The 20,108-nt window shown below is 42.1% G+C and overlaps 2 protein-coding genes across 7 annotated transcripts in view; one reads left to right on the forward strand and one right to left on the reverse strand.

The window, feature by feature from the left end:
* kbtbd2 (kelch repeat and BTB (POZ) domain containing 2) overlaps nt 1-6,326 on the forward strand; it is a 33,096-nt gene extending 26,770 nt beyond the window's left edge. For all 3 annotated transcript variants that reach the window (XM_068032624.1, XM_068032625.1, XM_068032626.1), the window contains exon 4: nt 3,852-6,326. In XM_068032624.1, coding sequence (XP_067888725.1) covers nt 3,852-5,390 — 1,539 coding nt within the window. In that variant the 3' untranslated portion in view covers nt 5,391-6,326. The remainder of the gene's footprint in view (nt 1-3,851) is intronic.
* Nucleotides 6,327-7,310: 984 nt separating this feature from the next.
* The window catches only part of avl9 (AVL9 homolog (S. cerevisiase)), a 115,341-nt gene continuing 102,543 nt past the window's right edge, over nt 7,311-20,108 (reverse strand). The window contains exons 15-16 of one of the 4 annotated variants that reach the window (XM_068032620.1): nt 17,939-18,027; nt 7,312-9,103 (exon numbers count right to left, since the gene is read on the reverse strand). In XM_068032620.1, the coding sequence (XP_067888721.1) occupies nt 8,988-9,103; nt 17,939-18,027 (205 nt within the window). In that variant the 3' untranslated portion in view covers nt 7,312-8,987. Of the gene's footprint in view, nt 9,104-17,938; nt 18,028-20,108 lie in introns of those variants that run through there. The other 3 variants (XM_068032621.1, XM_068032623.1, XM_068032622.1) reach the window with 3 other exon arrangements.

Genomic DNA, 20,108 nt, shown 5'->3' on the forward strand with positions numbered 1-20,108 from the left:
CTCTCACCCACCAAACTCCCTTCTTCACACTCTGTGCATTCAAGCAGCACTCGGAGACCCTGAATTTATACTCTCTGAAAAACAATGAGTCAGCTTTGCTGGAGCTCAGAAACCAGTTTAAGCCAGCTACCTAATTAACTAGCTGCAGCTACACCGAGTTTGTATATCCCTGTTTATAACTGTAAGAAACAACTTGCCTCTTAACTTAAACAGTAATTTTAGTTAATTGTTAAATGTAAACAAAAAGCAGACTTTAGAGAGATTGACCCTTAATATCTTGTCACTTACCAAACTCCCTTCTTCACACTCTGCGCAGGTATGTCCTGTCCACAAAAAGCAGGACAAATCCAACCAGGCCAATTACCGCCCTATCAGTCTACCCTCAATCATCAGCAAATTGATGGAAGGGGGCTCAGTTTGGATTCCGTCAGGACCACTCATATTCTGACCTCATTACAGCCTGGACAAAAGAGCTGAACTCCAGAGGTGAGATGTGAGTGACTGCCCTTGACATCAAGGCAGCATTTGACCGAGTATGGCATCAAGTAGCCCAAGCAAAACGTGTCAATGGGAATCGGGGAAAACTCTCCAGTGGCTGGAGTCATATCTAGCAGAAACAAAGATGTTTGTGTTTGTTGGAGGTCAATCTCAGTCCCCGGGCATCACTGCAGGAGTTCCTCAGGGCAGTGTCCTAGGCCCAACCATCTTCCGCTGCTTTATCGATACCTTCTGTCCATCATAAGGTCAGAAGTGGGGATGTTCGCTGATGATTGCACAATGTTCAGCACCATTCACACCTCAGATACTAAAGCAGCCCGTGTCCAGATGCAGCAAGACCTCGACAACTTCAGGTTTGGGGTTGATAAGTGGCAAGCAACATTTGGGCCACAAAAGTACCAGGCACTGACGATCTCCAACGAGAGAGAATCTAACCATCTACTCTTGATTTTCAGTGGCATTCCCATCACTGAATTCCCCTATCATCAACATCCTGGGGATGTTGACCAGAAACTTAACTGGACCAGTCATATAATACTGTGGTTACAAGAGCAGGTCAGAAGCTGGGAATTCTGCAGTAACTCACCAGCTGATTCCCCAAAGCTTGTCTGCCATATACAAGGCACAAAGTCAGGAGTGTGATGGAATACTCTCCACTTGCCTGGATGACTGCAGTTCCAACAACACTCGAGAAGCTCGACACCATGCCGGACAAAGCAGCCTACTTGATAGGCGCTCCATCCACCACCTTAAACGTTCACTCCCTCGCGTCACCGGCGCACAGTGGCTGCAGTGTGTACCATCTACTAGATGCACTGCAGCAACTTGCCAAGGCTCCTTCAACAGCACCTTCCAAACCTGCGCCCTTTACCACCTAGCAGGCCAAGAACAGCAGATGCAGGGGAACACCACTACCTGCAAGTTTCCCTTCAACTCTCACGCCATCCTGATTTGTAAATATATAGGTGCTCCTTCATTGTTGCTGGATCAAAATCCTGGACTTCCCTTCCGAACAGCACTGCGAGTGTACCTACTTCATATGGACTACATGGTTCAAGGCGGCTCACCACCACCTCAAGGACAATTAGGGATGAGCAATAAATGCTGTCCTTGTCAGCTGCGCTCATCACTTGAATGAATTAAAAAAAAAGCGAACAATTGTTCAGACAGGAAGGAAGTGTGCAGTGGTGTTCCCGAGGGGACTGTATTAGTACCACTGTTGTTTTTGATAATGACCTTTGGTATACAGGGCATAATTTCAAAGTTTGCAGATAATATGTAACTCAAAACTACTAAACAGTGAGAAGGATAGTAATAGACTTCAGAAGGACAGAGACTAATGACAGATGAAATTTGTGTGCGTGAAATTATTCATTTTGCTCTGATGAATGACAGGCAATATAAATTAATTGGTACATTTTTAAAGGTGTGTAGGAGCAGACACCTGGAGGTGTATGCAGATACATTTCTGACAGTGGCAGGGCAAGTTGAGAAGGCTGTTTAAAAAAGATGGGATCCTTGGCTTTATATAGGCATAGAATAGAAAAGCAAGAAAGTTATTCCAAATCTTCAGAAAGCACTGGTTAGGCCCCAGCTGGAGTAATATGTTCAAATCTGGGCACCACCCTTCAGGAAGGATGCTGAGTCCTTAGAGTGAAAAGCAAGTTTACTAGAATGGTACCAGGGATGAAAGACTTCAGACACAGACTTGAGAAGTTGGAGTTTTCTCCTTGGAGCAGAGAAGGTTGAGGGGAGATTTGAGAGAGGTGTTCTACGTCATGAAAGGTTTTGATAAGAGTAAATAAGTCAAAACTGTTCGCAGCGGGAGAAGGATCGGTAATCAGATTTAAGAAAACTGGCAAAAGAACCAGAGGATTGTTTTATGCAGCAAGGAATGTACTGTCTGAAAGGTTGATGGATGCAGATTCAATAATAACTTTCAAAACGGAATTGGATAAATACTTGATTTATATGACTGAGAAAAGAACAGGGGAGTGAGAGTAATTGTGTAGCTCTTTTAAGGAGCTATGATAGGCTGAATGATGGCTTCCTGTATTGTATCCTTCAATGATTAAAACTGCAAAAAGGAGGGTCACTTCAGTATTTAATTCTTATAAAACTGAAGAATGAATGTTGAAGCTGTCATCCCAGTCAGTAGGGGTGTATCCTGACAAACTCAGCTTGTGGGATAAGGCTTAGTATGGAGAAAGTCTAAGCAAGCTCTCTGTATTAAGAGGCTTCAGAAGGCTGACCCTTCATTGGGTGGACAACCTGATGTTAAAGGTAAACCACAGGAAAAATATACAGTATCCATAATACCAGGTATTTTGTTTAGCACAATAGTGTCCAAACTGGATCAGTTTGAGTTCCCATTATACATGTCAACTGTGTCTACTTTAATGCTCTTTTGGAAGCACCCCGTTATTTAAATGTTTCTACTGGAAAATTCAATTAACCTTCAAAACCATTGTCAGAATTAGGCCACAGTCCAGTTACAAGCAAACTTGTGTAACCCTGCCTGTGTTTTTTCCATGGGGCATTTTGTGTATTTGACTCTGGTAGCTATCATTTCTCTCCCCTCCCATTAGTAGTGGCAGGTAGTCATACTGAATTTAAAAAAAAAACTTGAAATCATTTCTATGATTACTTTGCTGTGAAACTGTAATTTAGTCATGTTGCCCAACCCTTACATAGTGCAATGGGAAACCGCTTGCTCAGCCCAACCAATCCATCTATATCCTCCAATTGAGCATTATTCCTAATCCCATGTGTGTGCCCTTTACCACAGTAGTGTTGTGAATCTTTAATGCCAGCACAAGAAGTAGATGGAGCCTCTGCCTAGCATTCTATGTGAAGGGCAGAATCTCTGACAATGCAGTATTCTGTCAGCACAAGTCCTGGGGTGGAGCTTGAAAGTGCTAACTTCCAGCTTGGGGTGAAGAGTGCTACCCAACCAGCTAACGATCTTTATGCAGTTGTGATCTGTTTGCTTAAATCTCCTTTTCTTCCCCTTCCCACCCCAGCACTTTGATTTCAACACAAAGCTGAAATGAGACACTGTATGCAACTGCTGGGGTGAATCACTCTGACCCAGTACAGTGAACTTGTGCCATTAATGGAGAGCAGCCACTTTTGCTAATTATAAGATCATACTAGAAAAATACTAGTAAAGTCTGATTTGAAGTCCATAAATACAAATAGGAAGTATATCTTATATCTCAACGTTAATTTATATGTGCTTGTTTACTGGTTCACCTGGTGGACTCAAAGCTTATTCAGTGCACTCATATTCTACAGAGTTTAGGGTGGAGTTAAGATCTGTGCTGATTTAAATGATCTCCCTCCTCTTGCAGGTGGAAAGCGTATCTCAGCGTTGTCGAGAATATTTAATAAAGAAAATTAATGCTGAGAACTGCGTCCGATTACTGAGCTTTGCAGACTTGTACAGCTGTGAAGAGCTGAAAGTAAGTGCAAAGCGAATGGTAGAGCACAAATTCACTGCTGTTTACCATCAAGATGCTTTTTTGCAGCTGTCACATGATCTACTGATAGATATCCTCAGCAGTGACAATTTAAATGTGGAGAAGGAAGAGACAGTCCGTGAAGCTGCTATGGTGTGGCTTGAATATGACACCGAATCACGATCCCAGTATCTATCTTCAGTCCTTGGCCAAATAAGAATTGATGCACTTTCTGAGGTAACACAGAGGGCCTGGTTCCAAGGCTTACCGCCTAATGATAAGTCTGTGGTGGTGCAAGGACTGTACAAATCCATGCCAAAATTTTTCAAACCAAGACTTGGTATGACTAAAGAAGAGATGCTAATATTCACTGAAGCCTCTAGTGAAAGTCCTCGTTCTTCCTTTTGTGCTGTTTGCTACAGCCCTCAGGCAGAGAAAGTGTACAAACTCTGTAACCTACCTGGAGATTTGCAGAGAGTAGGGACACTTGTTACTCCCGATAATGACATTTACATTGCAGGTGGGCAGGTACCGTTAAAAACATCTATCACCAATAATAGTAAGGCGAGTAAACTTCAGGCTGCATATAGACCTGTGAATTGTTTCTACCTGTTTGATGCTCAACAGAACACATGGGTGCCAAAGACTCCAATGTTGTGTGCTCGCAACCGACCTTCATTGGTTTGCTGTGAAGGATATATCTATGCAATTGGAGGGGACAATGTTGGTGGGGAATTGAACAAACGGACCGTGGAAAGGTATGATTGTGAAACAGATGAGTGGACTTTGGTGAATCCCTTGCCTTGTGCTTGGCAGTGGAATGCAGCAGTAGCAGTGGAAGACTACATTTATGTTATGGCACACAATCTAACATTTTGCTACTGCCCACGTACTGATTCATGGGTTGAAATGGCTGCACGCCAAACAAGCAGGTGTTTTGCCTCAGCTGCAGCTTTTGGAGACAAAATCTTCTACATTGGTGGTTTGCATATTGGAAATAACTCAGGCATCCGAATACCTTCAAGCACTGTTGATGGTTCCTCTGTAACTGTTGAAGTATATGATGTGATCAAAAATGAGTGGAAGATCGCAATGAATATCCCTGCAAAGCGTTACTCTGACCCCTGTGTAAGAGCGGTGGTGGTCTTGAATTGTCTGTGTGTGTTCATGAGAGACACGCACATGAATGAAAAACCCAAGTATGCAATCTATCAGTACAACGTGGAGCTGGACCAATGGATCCTGCGCCAGTCTATTTCAGAACGAGTCCTCTGGGACCTTGGCAAAGATTTTCGGTGTACTATGGGGAAACTTTACCCCTCGTGTCTGGAAGAATCTTCGTGGAAGCCTCCATCATCTCTATTCTCACAAGATGGAGAAGATGAGTTTGAGTTGGATGGAGAGATGGTTACTTTGCCCTTAAATAGTTAGCCGATATGGGCACAGATGCTATGGATTCCTAAGACACACATAGCACAGCAAGGTGTATGTCACAAGCTTCCAGATCATGACAGGGTTTATTTTAACAGATTAAGCAGTAACTGTGTTCAGCACAGCATGTCACTAAGTTTGCATAGTATTGTGTAAATAACTGAGAATCCAGTTGTGTTGTATCTTCTACTACTCCTAGATACCATGTGTTCTGCTAAAGAGATTATTGTATTATTGTTACAATGTGACTAATTTACAAAAGAAACATTGTTTTACTTACGCAGTTATCCCTGGATTGTGCATGAAGATATGAAATCATGTAGATCTTCCCAGTTAAAAAAAAATAGGCTGAGCAAGGTGGCTGACTGCAGGTTCAGTCAAAGGTTGTATTTGTTCAATGCACGTACTCCAGTTTCCATAAAATATTCCCATTTATTCCAGGTTGCAGGTCTACCAAGCAGCTGGTAGTTTACCAGGTGTATTAGTGGGGCTGTGCAATAACTGCCAGCCTCTTGTAGTGCGGGTCTATGTGGAGCTACAATCACTTAATGTCTCTCCACGTTGCAAGTAACATAGGCTCATTCATTTTACAAGTTTTAGTGAGTAACAACCAGGTCTTTATTTTGTATTTCATTAATTTAAGGCAACCGTTACTGTAGTGTGATTGTGTATAGGTATCCTAGCTGTTAGGTTTTTCATCCAGTTGTTTTGAATGAAATGTTTCAAGAATGAACTGTATCCTGCGTGCAGGAGAGCAGAATATACCCAGCACTGCTCTGGCATAACTCCTAGGAACCACTAGCAGTTGCTGGACTCTCCATTCTAACATGAGCACAGGTGCTTCATGAAATCCCTACTCGCATGTTCGGCTGCATTGTGTTCCTTTGGCACTGTATTTTGAATTAAATTAATTTATTAAAAGCCTTCACAAGTAAATGTTTGTTTTCCTTTTGTGATGTATAACTTGGAGAAGTTAGCATTGTAGAGGCAGACATTTTGGAAAAGTCTATCGATGGATAAACCACAAATTGGTATTACAACTGGACTTGGTCTGATTGGTGCAATACACCAGTTCATATTATAGAATTTATTACTTATTCTTTATGTTGATGTTCACTAGCTACTGCAGCATACTTAGCTGGTAGTGGCTTTTCAGGGATAACCTCCCAGCTCGAATTGAAATCAGTTGGTAGCCCTAGGCTGAGTATCTTCTGTCTTGGCAGGCTATGTCTCTACGCGTTACCAATGCAGCTGTAAAATAGTATATTTCTTTAAGCCTACAATTGAACTGCAGAATCAATAGCATTTCCTGGACCGAGATGGCAAGAATTCTTTAAACCGAACCAACTTTACTCTCCTTGTCTTGAAGCTTTTAAGTGTGTTTTAAAAGCTGGAGTGGGAAGAGAACATTTTCACTTCAGCATTGTAAACTCTACACTTAAATCTACTGGAGGTTGGTCAAATACCTGAACTGATTTTATGTAGGGGTTTTAAACAGCCCAACTACCCATGGAATTCAGCATAAATGTAAACAATTTGGGGATACCATATTTATGCTGTATAGTGTTCACTTAAAAAAAAAAACTTAGTAATTTTTTCTGTCTCACACTGTTGCAGTGCTGAGGCATGAACAGGTTAATGAATGTGTACTGAACCTCAGCCTGTCCTTGCCAACCATGATATGCCTGTAGGTTCAAAACACAACAGCAAAGAGCTCAAATGTTGGCCAGTGGGTGGGTTAAAAACTCTTTCCATTAAACAGACTGGCCACTGGAGTTGGAAGCATTAAACATGTCCAGTAGGACCTGGACAGCAACTGCTTACATGGAAAGGTTGATATTAATTGGCTGTGAAGTGCTACATGAAGGCCCTTTTGTTCTAAATGGAATAAATGATTTTTTTTAAATGTCAAAAGCTTTAATCATTGCTTTGCCTGATGCATCTATAAAAACTTATTCTGAACTCGCACCTTCAGTTGGAGAAATCAGTTTTATACTAAATGTAACTTTACAGCTGTGCAAAAATCCCAGAAACAGCAAAAACATTTTCAATGACATAATTACAAGACTGATTTTCAGTACATAACATGTTTATATATCAAAGTTCAGTGTTTGAGTAAATGGAAATGTAATGATAAAACATTTGCAAAGCTATAATTTCTATTGAATGATGCATCAAAACTATAGTATACATCTCAGCAGTTTCACATTTAAAATATTTTGAATAAAATATATAATTAATTGGGATAAAACCATTACAAAGATCTTTTGTGAAACAATATTTTTCGCATTTTATCAATATTACCCAGTCACAACTTGATTCTGCATTCAGAAAAAAGCTTATTTCAATGACAGATCAAATGTAGTTAGAAAATGAAAGGAGCTTGCACAGGAAAAGGACTCTCTGGACCCAGTTGAAACTAGTTATAATCTCCAGTCACTTAATCTAAAGATATTATACCCCAGTATGAAAAATTCAAGTTGTGTACTTTAAACACTACCTTAAGACAGACCAGTGTTTTTAATTCTCTTCACCCCCACCAAAAAAAAACTAACAGAACAGGAATAACCACTATACTTTTATTTATTAAAGGTGGCAAGTTGGGCAACCAGCTGTGGAACTTGGCATTTCATTAGTTCTTCTAAGTATCTTTTAATAAAGGACCTTCTGGACACTTTCTGAATGACATAGTGTCAGCCAAATTTGCTATTCTGGTATCAGAACACAGAGCACACTGGTCTGGTACTTACTGTACTTCAAGACTCCCTTTCACAATTGCCAACCAACTTCACATTAGAAACAGGAAAATAACATGTTCAGAATAGTTATTGACAAGAGTCAATGAACATTACAAGCACAAAGATGGATTAAAAATCTTGGTGTTCAGTTTTCATGATTGAATATGTTGCTTTTTAAGTATATGAAGGTAACTATTCTTGGGCTGCAGGGGGTGGTGTGGTTGAACCAGAATAATTGCTGTTTTTACTTTGTCGTCTTTTAATGCAACCTTTTCATATTGAGATGCATGAAGCGTAGTGTTCCTTGCACAAACATTGCAATATTTTATTAGTTGCTTAAAAATATATAAATCTATCTAGGCAATGTTCTCCTTTATGACAAAGTGAGCTAAGTCCAGAAATGGGTTCTAATTAAAAAGAGCTACTTATTTTAGTAATTATGGTTATTACACCATAACTGGCAGAGTCTGCCACTAGTTTGTTCCAAAGTTGAATGAAAACATTTAAACATAAATAGGTTAAACAGTTTACATTTAACAAGCCCAATCAAAAATTGTTAGGAAAACTATGAATACCATGACAATTAGGCAATGACTGCAGTGGAGCAACTTGAATTTTCCAAAACACGCTTTCTACATTTAATCAGTAAGTATTCAATAGTGAAAACTCAATTGGTCTTAGTTTGGGACTAATTACATGAAATAAACAAACACTGATCCATCTCATCTTCCTTACAAGGTACTGGAAATAGGACACAGAGTTTGATTAATAGAAGGAATGGTTATTGATGAGTCCCAGCTCACTACACAGAATAACAGAGTACCCAGTGCATGCAATAAATGTTACACCTCTGATGTGATCAGTGTTTCCCAGTTTGTCTCTCAGAGCAGGATGCTGTGGGCTGTTGATTGAAGGTCGAAAACCAAGATGTCATGGCCGACTTGGCGCTTGTGAGTGCCCCTCCTACTGACTGACCTGAATCAAGAAACATCAAAAGAAAATATGATCATTGAGTCAGTCACACTCCCCCACTCGGTCCCCATTCAATTTTCTTTTGCAATCACTGTCTCCGCTTCCAACACCCACATGGGCAGCAAGTTCCACATCATTACCACTCCCTACATAAAGTTCTTTCTCCCATTCTCCCTGCATCCCTTAGTCCTTGTACCATCAGTTAATGGGAACAATTTTTCCTGGTCTAAGCCTGTCATAATCTTGTACACCTCTATCAAATCACCCTTCAATCTTCTTGGCTCCAGAGAGAACAACCCCAGCTTTTCCAATCTATCATGATAAGTAAAATCCCCAAACCTTGGAACCATTCTGCTAAGTCTCCTATGCACCCTCACATCCTTCCTAAATTATGGTGACCAGAATGGGACGCAATACTCCAGTTGGGGCCTAACCAGAGCTTTAGAAAGGTTCAGCATAACTCTTATGCCTCTATTTATGAAGCCCAAGATTTCATACGCTTTGCTAATCACACACTCAATTTGTCCTACCACCTTCAAAGATCAAACGTATATACACCCCCAGGACCATCTGTTCCTGCACACTCTTTAGAACTGTGCCATTAAGTCTATATTGCCTCTCCCTATCCTGCCAAAATGCATCACCTCACATTTGTCAGCATTAAATTCCATCTGCCACTTCTCTGCCCATTCTGCTAGGCTATCCATGTCCTGTTGCAGGCGGTTCATATCGTCCTCACTGTTTGCCACTCCTCCAACTGTGGCATTATCGGCAAATTTTGAAATTCTACTTTCTATTCCAATATCCATGTCATTTATATATAAGCAAAAAAAAAGGTCCTAGCACTGACCGTTGGGGAACATCACTATCTACCTTTCTCCAGTCTGAAAAGCTATTTACTACGACTTGCTATTTTTTGTCCTTAAGCCAAGTTTTTTTTTTCCAATTGGTTACTGACCCTCCTATTCAGTGAATCTCAATTTTGCTAACCAGCCTTTTATGTGGTACCTTATCAAATGCTTTCTTAAAATCCACATAGACAACATCCACTGCTATCCTTTATTACGAGAGGAATTGAAAATAAAAGTAAGGATGTTATGCTTCAGTTATACAGGGCATTGGCGAGACCACATCTCAAATACTGTGTGCAGTTTTGGTCTCATTTAAGGAAGGATGTAAATGCATTGGAGGCGGTTCAGAGGAGGTTTACTAGATTGATACCTGGTATGAGCGGGTTGTCTTGGACAGACTGGGCTTGTTTACAGTGGAGTGTAGAAGAGTGAGGGGAGACTTGATTGAAGTTTATAAGAGCCTGAACGGCCTTGACAAGGTGGATGTAGAAAGGATGTTTCCTCTTGTGGGTAGGTGAAGGTGGTGGAGGCGGAGGTAGATAGATTCTTGTTAGGCAAGGGAATCAAAGGTTATTGAGGGATAGATGGGAGTGTGAAATTCGAGACACAATGACATCAGCCATGATCTTATTGAATAGTGGAGCAGGCTCAAGGGGCTGAATGGCCTACTTTTGCTCCTAATTCGTATGCTCTGTTACTTCAAATAATTCAATTAGATTAGTCAAGCATGATCTACCTTCTATAAATCTGTGCTGGCTATCCTTAATTAACTCAAACCTCTCCAAGTGCCTGTTGATTTTTTTTTCCTGATTATTGTTTCTAAATAAAACCTTACCCAGCACTGATGTTAAACTAACTGGCCTGTAGTTGCTGGGATTGTCCTTACACCCTTTCTTGAATAAGGGTGTCACATTTGCCACTCTCCAATACTCTGGCATCCCCCACAAAATCTAGGAAAGATTATGGCAAGCCCTTCCATTATCTCCACCCCCACTTCCTTTAGCATAATCAGCCTTTCTAGTACCTCCTCTCAATTTTTATCCTGTCCATTACCTCTACTCTTTCCACTTCTATCGATATTTTGTCAGATTCCTCTTCTTTAGTAAACACTGATACAAAGTATTCAATCGGTATTCTGGCCTTGCCTGTGCCTTTAAGCATATGTTACCCTCTTCGTCCCAAATAGGCTCCATTCCATCTCTTGTATTTATATGCCGGTAGCAGATTTTTAGGTTCTCTTTTCTGTTGACTGGCAAAGAGAGAATGAGAATAGAATGGCAGTCTTATTTTCCTCTTTACCTCCCCTCTCACCTTATTGTATATGGCCTGGTTCTCATTTGAAGAATTCACCTAACATGCAACATATACCCTCTTTTTTTGTTTCATCATAATCTCTCCGTCATCATCCAAGGAGCGTTGCTTTTTGTTCCCCTACCTTCTGCCCTTGATGGAATGTACCCAGCCTGTACACGAAGCATCTCTTCCTTAAAGATCAACCATTGTTCTGTTACCGTTTTTCCTGTCAGTCTTTGGTTTCATTTTATCCTGGCTAGAATCCTTCTCCCAATCTAGCCTTTCTACCTTATACTGTTCCTTGCTTTTCTGCATTACGAGTCTAAACCTTATGATACAATGATCACTCTTAATCAAGTGCTCTCCCACAGACACTTGGATCAGAAAATATAATTTTTTTACAGGTCTGATCTTTATCCAGTTCAAATACTCGGGACACGCTTGACTTGTTTATGCCTTTTATGCCAATTACAGAAATTTAAACAAATTATTTCTCAATTAAAGGTACAAGAAATAAAACCAGAAATTAGAACATAGAACAGTACAGGCCCTTCGGCCCACGATGTTGTGCCGACCCTTTAACCTACTCTAAGATGGTTTCACAGGTCGGCGCAACATGGAGGGCCGAAGGGCCTGTACTGTGCTGCAATGTTCTATGTTCTAAGATCAAACTACCTACATACCCTTCATTCTACCATCATCCATGTATCATCCAAGAGTCGCTTAAATGTCCCTAATGTATCTGCTTCTACTACCACCGCTGGCAGTGCATTCCAAGCACCCACCACTCTCTGTGTAAAGAACCTACCTCTGACATCTCCCCGAAACCTTCCTCCAATCACCTTAAAATTATGCCCCCTGGTGATAGCCCTTTCCACCCTGGGAAAAAGTCTCTGGCTATCCACTCTATGCCTCTCATCATCTTGTACACCTCTATCAAGTCACCTCTCATCCTTCTTCGCTCCAATGAGAAAAGCCCTAGCTCCCTCAACCTTTCTTCGTAGGACATGCCCTCCAGTCCAGGCAGCATCCTGGTAAATCTCCTCTGCACCCTCTCTAAAGCTTCCACATCCTTCCTATAATGAGGCGACCAGAACTGAACACAATATTCCAAGTGTGGTCTAACCAGGGCTTTATTGAGCTGCAGCATAACCTCGCGGCTCTTAAACTCAATCCCCCTGTTAATGAAAGCCAACACACCATACGCCTTCTTAACAACCCTATCAACTTTGAGGGATCTATGGACGTGGACCCCAAGATCCCTCTGTTCCTCCACACTGCCAAGAATCCTGTCTTTAAGCCTGTATTCTGCATTCAAATTCGACCTTCCAAAATGAATCACCACACTTTTCCAGGTTGAACTCCATCTGCCATTTCTCAGCCCAGCTCTGCATCCTGTCAATGTCCCGTTGCAACCTACAACAGCCTTCCACACTATCCACAACTCCAGCAACCTTAGTGTCATCGGCAAACTTGCTAACTCAGCCTTCCACTTCCTCATCCAAGTCATTTATAAAAATCACAAAGAGCAAAGGTCCCAGAACAGATCCCTGCGGAACACCACTGGTCACCGAGCTCCAGGCTCAATACTTTCCATCTACTACCACCCTCTGTCTTCTATGGGCCAGCCAATTCTGTATCCAGACAGCCAAATTTCCCTGTATCCCATGCCTCCTTACTTTCTGAATGAGCCTACCATGAGGAACCTCATCAAACGCCTTGCTAAAATCCATATACACCACATCCACTGCTCTTCTTTCATCAATGTGTTTTGCCACATCCTCAAAGAATTCAATAAGGCTTGTGAGGCATGACCTGCCCCTCACAAAGCTATGCTGACTATCTCTAATCAAACTATGCTTTTCCAAATAATCATAAATCCTGTCTCTCAGAATCCTCTCCAATAATTTGCCCACCACCGACGCAAGACTGACTGGTCTGTAATTCCCAGGGTTATCCCTATTCCCTTTCTTGAACAAGGGAATAACATTTGCCGCCCTCCAATCATCCGGTACTACTCCAGTGGACAGTGAGGACGCAAAGATCATCGCCAAAGGCGCGGCAATCTCTTCCCTCGCTTCCCGTAATAACCTTGGGTAGATCCCGTCTGGCCCCGGGGACTTATCTGTCCTCGTGTCTTTCAAAATATCCAGCACATCCTCCTCCTTATCAACCTGTTTGAGCATATCAGCCTGTTTCACGCTATCCTCACAAACGTCCAGGTCCCTCTCACTAGTGAATACTGAAGCAAAGTATTCATTAAGGACCTCCCCTACCTCCTCCGACTCCAGGCACAAGTTCCCTCCACTATCCCTGATCGGCCCTACCCTCACTCTGGCCATCCTCTTGTTCCTCACATAAGTGTAGAACGCCTTGGGATTTTCCTTAATCCTACCCGCCAAGACTTTTTCATATCCCCTTCTAGCTCTCCTAAGTCCATTCTTCAGTTCCTTCCTGGCTACCTTGTAACCCTCTAGAGCCCTGTCTGATCCTTGCTTCCTCAACCTTAAGTAAGCTTCCTTCTTCCTCTTGACTAGCTGCTCCACATCTCTTGTCATCCAAGGTTCCTTCACCCTACCATCCCTTCCTTGCCTCATTGGGACAAACCTATCCAGCAGTCGCAGCAAGTGCTCCCTAAACAACCTCCACATTTCTGTTGTGCATTTCCCTGAGAACATCTGTTCCCAATTTAAGCTCCCCAGTTCCTGCCTAATAGCATTGTAATTCACCCTCCCCCAATTAAATATTTTCCCATCCCGTCTGCTCCTGTCCCTCTCCATGACTATAGTAAAGGTCAGAGAGTTGTGATCATTATCACCAAAATGCTCTCCCACCGAGAGATCTGTTTAAATGCACAGCAAAGTAAGGCAGCATCTTTAAAAAAAAAAGCAAATTATGTCTACTCTTGGTACTAATGAAAGGTGCACACCCAAAACATTGTAACCCTTTCTTGCCCCTTTACCTGCTACATGTTGCAAGCATCTGTAGTTTTTTCCCTTTTTATTCAAGATATGCAAGACCTGAAAGACAGCTGATCTTACAGTCAACCCTCTAATCCAGAGCTAGGAAGAGCTAAGGGATATTATTCAGTTATGTGATTTTTCTTTTCTTGCGCTGACAATATGCTCAACTGTTTGTTAGACAAGCCACATTCATACTTGGGAAGTTGGAGAACACACTTGACAACTTGCGTCTACTTACACAAACTAAAACTCAAACCTCATGTCTACTGAAAGGGATTAAATACTCCTATTGCATCAATTATTCTATGGTTAAATAGTCTTTTAGCATGAGTGGTGGCAATTTCTTGGGCACAGATCACGTACCAAAATGGCAGTATAAAATAGTTACATGTACAAATGTCACCTTTGATAACGTAGGATCTACTGTAAAAGCACTTCCTGTGAAGCTGCTTGAAAAAAAATGTAAAAGTTAAAGACAAACTTGATGTGCATACCACCATCCCAATTCAATGACTGCAAGAATCTATTAAAAATTGCACGTGCTTGGGAGGCCAATGATCACTCACTAAATCTGAATAAGCAATGCACTTCTTAACGTTATAAGAACGGAAATGTTGCTCCCTTCTTTCACATCTTTCCTTTCATGGATGCATTTAAGGGGAAGCTGGATAAGTACATGAAAGAGAAAGGAAAAGGTTATGTTGCCAAGGTTAGATAAAAATGTGGGAGGAGCTTGTGTGGAGCATCAACACTGGCAATAAACTAGTTGCTGTTTCTGTGCTGGAAAATCTATGTAATATCCCTCTTTACAGCTTACCTGGTTGTAGGATTCACTGGTACCATTCATCATCTCTCAACCACAGATCTCTGTTCCCACATTGCACTATACGTGAAAGCATTGTTTCAGTTTTAACAATTAACAATTGATCTAGCATCAATTGACATTCTGCCACCCTTCGCAATGAAGAAGTGTTTCCTAATTTCACTACTGAAAGGTCTGGCTCTAATTTTTTTTTGAAGATGCTCCCTAGTCTAAGACTCCCCAGCCAGGGAAAATACTTTCTCCCAATCCATCCTATCTGCTCCCCTCAATACCTTGAAAACTTCAATCAAAAATCACCCCTTAACCTTCTAAATTCCATGGAATACAACCCTAGTATATTTAATTTCCCCTCGTAGCTTAACCCTGGCGAGTCCAGGTATCATTCTAGTAGATCAACGACGGACTTCCTCCAAGGCCAACATAGCCTTATGAAGCTGTGGTGACCAGAATTGTTCACAGTATTCTAGGTGTGGTCTAACTAGATGTGGTTTGTATGGCTGGAACATGACTTCTACCCCCTTGTATTCTATTCCTCTAGATGTAAAGGTCAGCATTTCCATTAGCTTTTCTGATTATTTGCAACACCTCTTCATGACATTTTAATGATCTGTGTATCTGGATCCCCACGTTTGTACACATCCACTATTTCTAGCTTTTCACCATTTAAAAAGTATCCTGTTATACCCTTTTTAGGTTCAAAGTGGATGACTTCATATTTGCCTACATAGAAATCCATTTTACCGTTTTGCCAATTCACAATCTATCAATATCTCCTTGTAATTTTACTGTTCCATCTGCTTAGAATATCACCTATCTTTATGTGGCTTTCTATTCCATCATCTAAATCATGAATGAAACAGTGAATAGCTGAGGCCACAATACAGATTCTGTGGGACACAAGTCATATCCTGCCAATTAGAGTACCTGACCATTATCCCTTCCTTCTCTGTCTCCTTCCACTCACACAATTTCCTAACTGTTCACATAATTTCCCTTCAATGGTCCCTTATGAGGGACTTTATCAAATACCTACTGGAAGTCCATATAAATAACATCCGGAGACATTCCCCTGTCCACTACTTTAGTTAAGTCTTCAAAGGTTCAATCAGATTTGTCAGGCATGACCTACTCTTTATAAATTCATGCTAGCTCTCTGATCAGCTGAAAACTTTTAAGATGTTCAGTCACCCTACCCTGAATTATAGTCTCTAGCAATTTTCCAACAGATGTAGGCTAACTAGTCTATAATTCTCTGGTTTTCCTCTCTCACCTTTAAATAGTGAGCGACATGAGCAATTTTCCAATTTAAAGAAACGATTCCTGAATCGAGAGAACTGCAATGTTCTCACCTACCTCCTTTGAAACTCGGATGGAAACCATTTGATCCTGGGAATCTGTCACTCTTTAGTGCCATTAATTTCTCCATTACTGTTATTTTGTTGGGTCCCTGTCCCAGATTCAATACTTTTCCTTGGGATGTCTGGCATGCTCACCTCTTCCTCTACTGAAAACACTAATGCAAAGTAATTATTCAGCCTTTCCATCATTCCCTTAATTTCATTGCCTATCACATCAGTTTTCAAGTGGCCCACATTACTTCTGACCACCGTCTTTTTAGTGTTGATTTTGATATCCCTTGCAAGTTTCTTTTCATACTCCTTTTTGTAGCTCTTACTATCTGCTTTGTCACCCTTTGCAGCTCATATCTTTCCCATTCCCCCAGATTTGTGCTATTTTTTGCATGCTTTTTCTTTTAATTTTTTGTTGTCTCTTACCTCTTTAGTTGTCCATGACTGTCTTTTTTGGCAAGTAGAACTCTTGCCCTCTAGAAGTATAAACTGGTTGTGTCTCACATTAAATTATTTTTGAACACCTCCTCTGATCTTTTGTCATTTTACCCATCAACAGATTTGCCCAGTGGACTGTCTGCCTCATTCCAGTGAAGTCAGCCTTACCCAAATTTAGAATCTTAGTAGCAGTTTCACGTTTCTCCTCAGCAAACGCTATGATGAATTTGATCATATCATTGAAGAAACTACATCCAAAACTGGACGTCAACGAAGCAGTCTCACACCACAGAGGCTGAGAGAGATGGTAAAGAGTAGAGCTGGACGACCTCATGTCAATGAATGATCTCACCAAGTGGCAGCAGATGGGATGGGGGAAGGGCAGGGCGAGGGGGGCTGGTCCATAGATAGATCTTTGGTCCAGCAATAACTTCTCTTCAGGATAACAGAGCATAGGCTTCAAGAGAATCCATTGCTGGAGATAGTTCTGATGAAAGGCAGACTTGCATTTCTATAGGACCTCTCATTACCTCAGGATATTCCAAATTGCTTTACAGCCAATGAAGTACTTTTGAAGTGTAGTCACCGTTGTAGGAAGTTCTTGCTATGATTGGATAGATAAGAGTGGAATCAAGAGAGGGCAATCTCGCTGAGCTGTAAAATAGAGGAGCGACATTGGAAGAGGATGCTGTGCTCAACCAGATTGAAGGCTGCAGTGAGATTGAGAAGAACGAGGAAAGAGGTCATTTCTGAGTTTGATTGGGACCCATTTTGGTGTAGTAGGGCAGAAACCTGATTGGAGAGACACACAAATGGCAAGTTGCAACAAAGCTGGGCATAGACATGGGAGGGATGATACATTCAAAAGGAGAGAGGTGTTTAGAGATAGAGCAGTAATCTGTAAGGACAGAGGGGAATCAAGGATTGGTTTTTAAGAGGGGGCTGATGATGGTTGTTTTGAAAAGGAGGACTGCTGCATTTGAGGGGAACAATCAGCCATATCATTAGGCATGAGGACCAGAAAGTTGGGTGGTCAGTGGTTATTAAACCAATTTCTGCCTCCAATCATTCTGAAAATAAGACTCACTTATCAAACTCTTCCAAGCAGTGCTATATCTTACCGACTGCCTTTCCTGTCTGCACCATACTGCGGCTCGTGGAGATCACTGCATTGCCAAGTTTCTTCCCACGTTCACTATTCTGTACAGAACTGAAGCAAAGAAACATCCAGTAAAGAACCCTCATTGTCAACATCCCACTTTTATCCATTACAAAACAGTTGCAACATTTGGCTTAATGGAAGGTCGTCAGGGTTTGTGTGGCATACAGAAACCATGGCCTGAATTTTACCTGCCTCTTGGCGACATGCTGGGAGGCAGGAAAGCATCTGGGGGGGGGGGGGGTGCCCATGTCTTCCCGCCACTGGGCCACTTTGCCTGCAGTGGGAAAGCTGGCAGACATGCCGCCCACCAGAAGCCCAATTGAGCCACTTAAGTTGGCAATTAAGGTCCTTATCGTGCCTCCGCAGGTATTTTGCCAGAGGTGGGGGGGGGGGGGGGGGGGTGGAAGGTGCCCGCTGCCACATGGGGAGACTGTCCAGTGAAACCAGGTGGCCTCCCAGCAGGCTTTCGCGTGGGTTGTGGGAAGGGGAGGTGGTGAGCCTGCTTTTTGGGCACTCAATGGCCCAAAGAGAGGCCCCCCCCGGTCACAGTGGCTGTCCCCATTGGTGCTGCATGTCCTCAGTGACAGTCTCCCCTGCAACCCCCCCCCACCCCTACCTATGTCTGGGGCCTGCCTGCCTGGCCCCAGTGTCCCCAGACTGAATTTACCCGTCTTCGAGGGCGCACAGCCATTGATGCGCAATCATCCTGCACGTGCAGCTCCAGCAATGGCCACTGCTAGCAGTGGTGCTGCTGAGCTCCCGACCCTCTGATTGGGCTGGCCGCTCTTGGGGGCGGGCAATCGTTCTCAATAGGGACGGCAGCCCCAACAGTGGGCCACCACCGGGAATATGCCTCCCAATCAGCTGAAGCGAGGTCACCTCCTGCTTTTGGTCCCAGCGGTGAGACTTCAGCTCCTTCACAAAATTCAGTCCTATGGCTGTTGGCCAGGCTTCTCCACTTAGAGAATGACTGCATTAATATTGTTTCCCTGTGTGAAGCAATTTTAGATGGAATGATGTTTCAAGGATTCCAGAAAAAGATGCTCACTGCGGTATATCAACCTGGAGTACAAAGGGCTTCAATCTTCTTCAAATCAGATTGCTCTTATAAACCACTCTTTAAACCTGAACCTCCCACAATAACAAGATTCCCCCTTTTCCCCTACTAAACTAAATATACTATAAAATGTTAAAAATATTCATGCAACTCATAAAATAGAAAATGATTTTGTTGAAGCTGTAAAAAGAAAGCAGAGAAACCTCCCTTTCAGACACTGTCCCTTTAAGAAATGTACACCATTACAATGCTTATGGTCAGATCTTTTTCCTATCCCACTAAAAAACAGGGCTGCACTCTGAACTACATCCTTAGTTCTTCAATCCAAAAAGAAGCACTGAGAGGGTCAGAACAATTAAATGCATGAGAGAAGCAATTCTAGACAGCAAGACCGTGGTTTTTGGAAGCTGAATTCTGCTTCCCACCCCAAAAAATGAAAAAGATACAGTGGAATTCCCTAATCTCTTATGTTTTCACATACAATTGGGAGTATACCAATGGCGTGCAAAATATAACATTGAAATCGCTCTGAAGACCATGCAAGCAGAGGATGACATTGAGTGTTATTGTGTGTAAATACGATCATGGAATCACAAAATGGTTACAGCACAGAAGGAGGCCATTCAGCCTGTTGGGTCTGTGCTGGCTCGCCAAAGCATCTCAGCTCGTTCCACTGCCCTGCCCTTTCCCTGTAGCCCTGAAATTTTTTTTCTCTTCCCTTTTGAAAGCCCCAATTGAATCTGCCTCCACCACACTCTCAGGCAGTGCATTCCAGATCCTAAACACTCGCTGTGTAAAAGATGTTTTCCTTACATTGCCGTTTTTTTTTGCCAATCACCTTAAATCAATGTCCTCTGGTTCTCGACCCATCCACCAATGGGAAGTTTCTTCAAATCTACTGTCTAGGCCCCTCATGATTTTGAATACCTCTATCAAATCTCCCCTCAACCTTCTCTTGGCAAAGCAGAACCCCAGCTTCTCCAATCTATCCATGCAAGTCCCTCATCCATAGTGCCATTCTTGTGAATCTTTTCTGCACCCTCTCTAAAGCCTTCACATCCTTCCTAAAGTG

The sequence above is a fragment of the Heterodontus francisci genome, chromosome 5 (genome assembly GCF_036365525.1).
Source record: "Heterodontus francisci isolate sHetFra1 chromosome 5, sHetFra1.hap1, whole genome shotgun sequence".
Lineage (NCBI taxonomy): Eukaryota > Metazoa > Chordata > Chondrichthyes > Heterodontiformes > Heterodontidae > Heterodontus > Heterodontus francisci.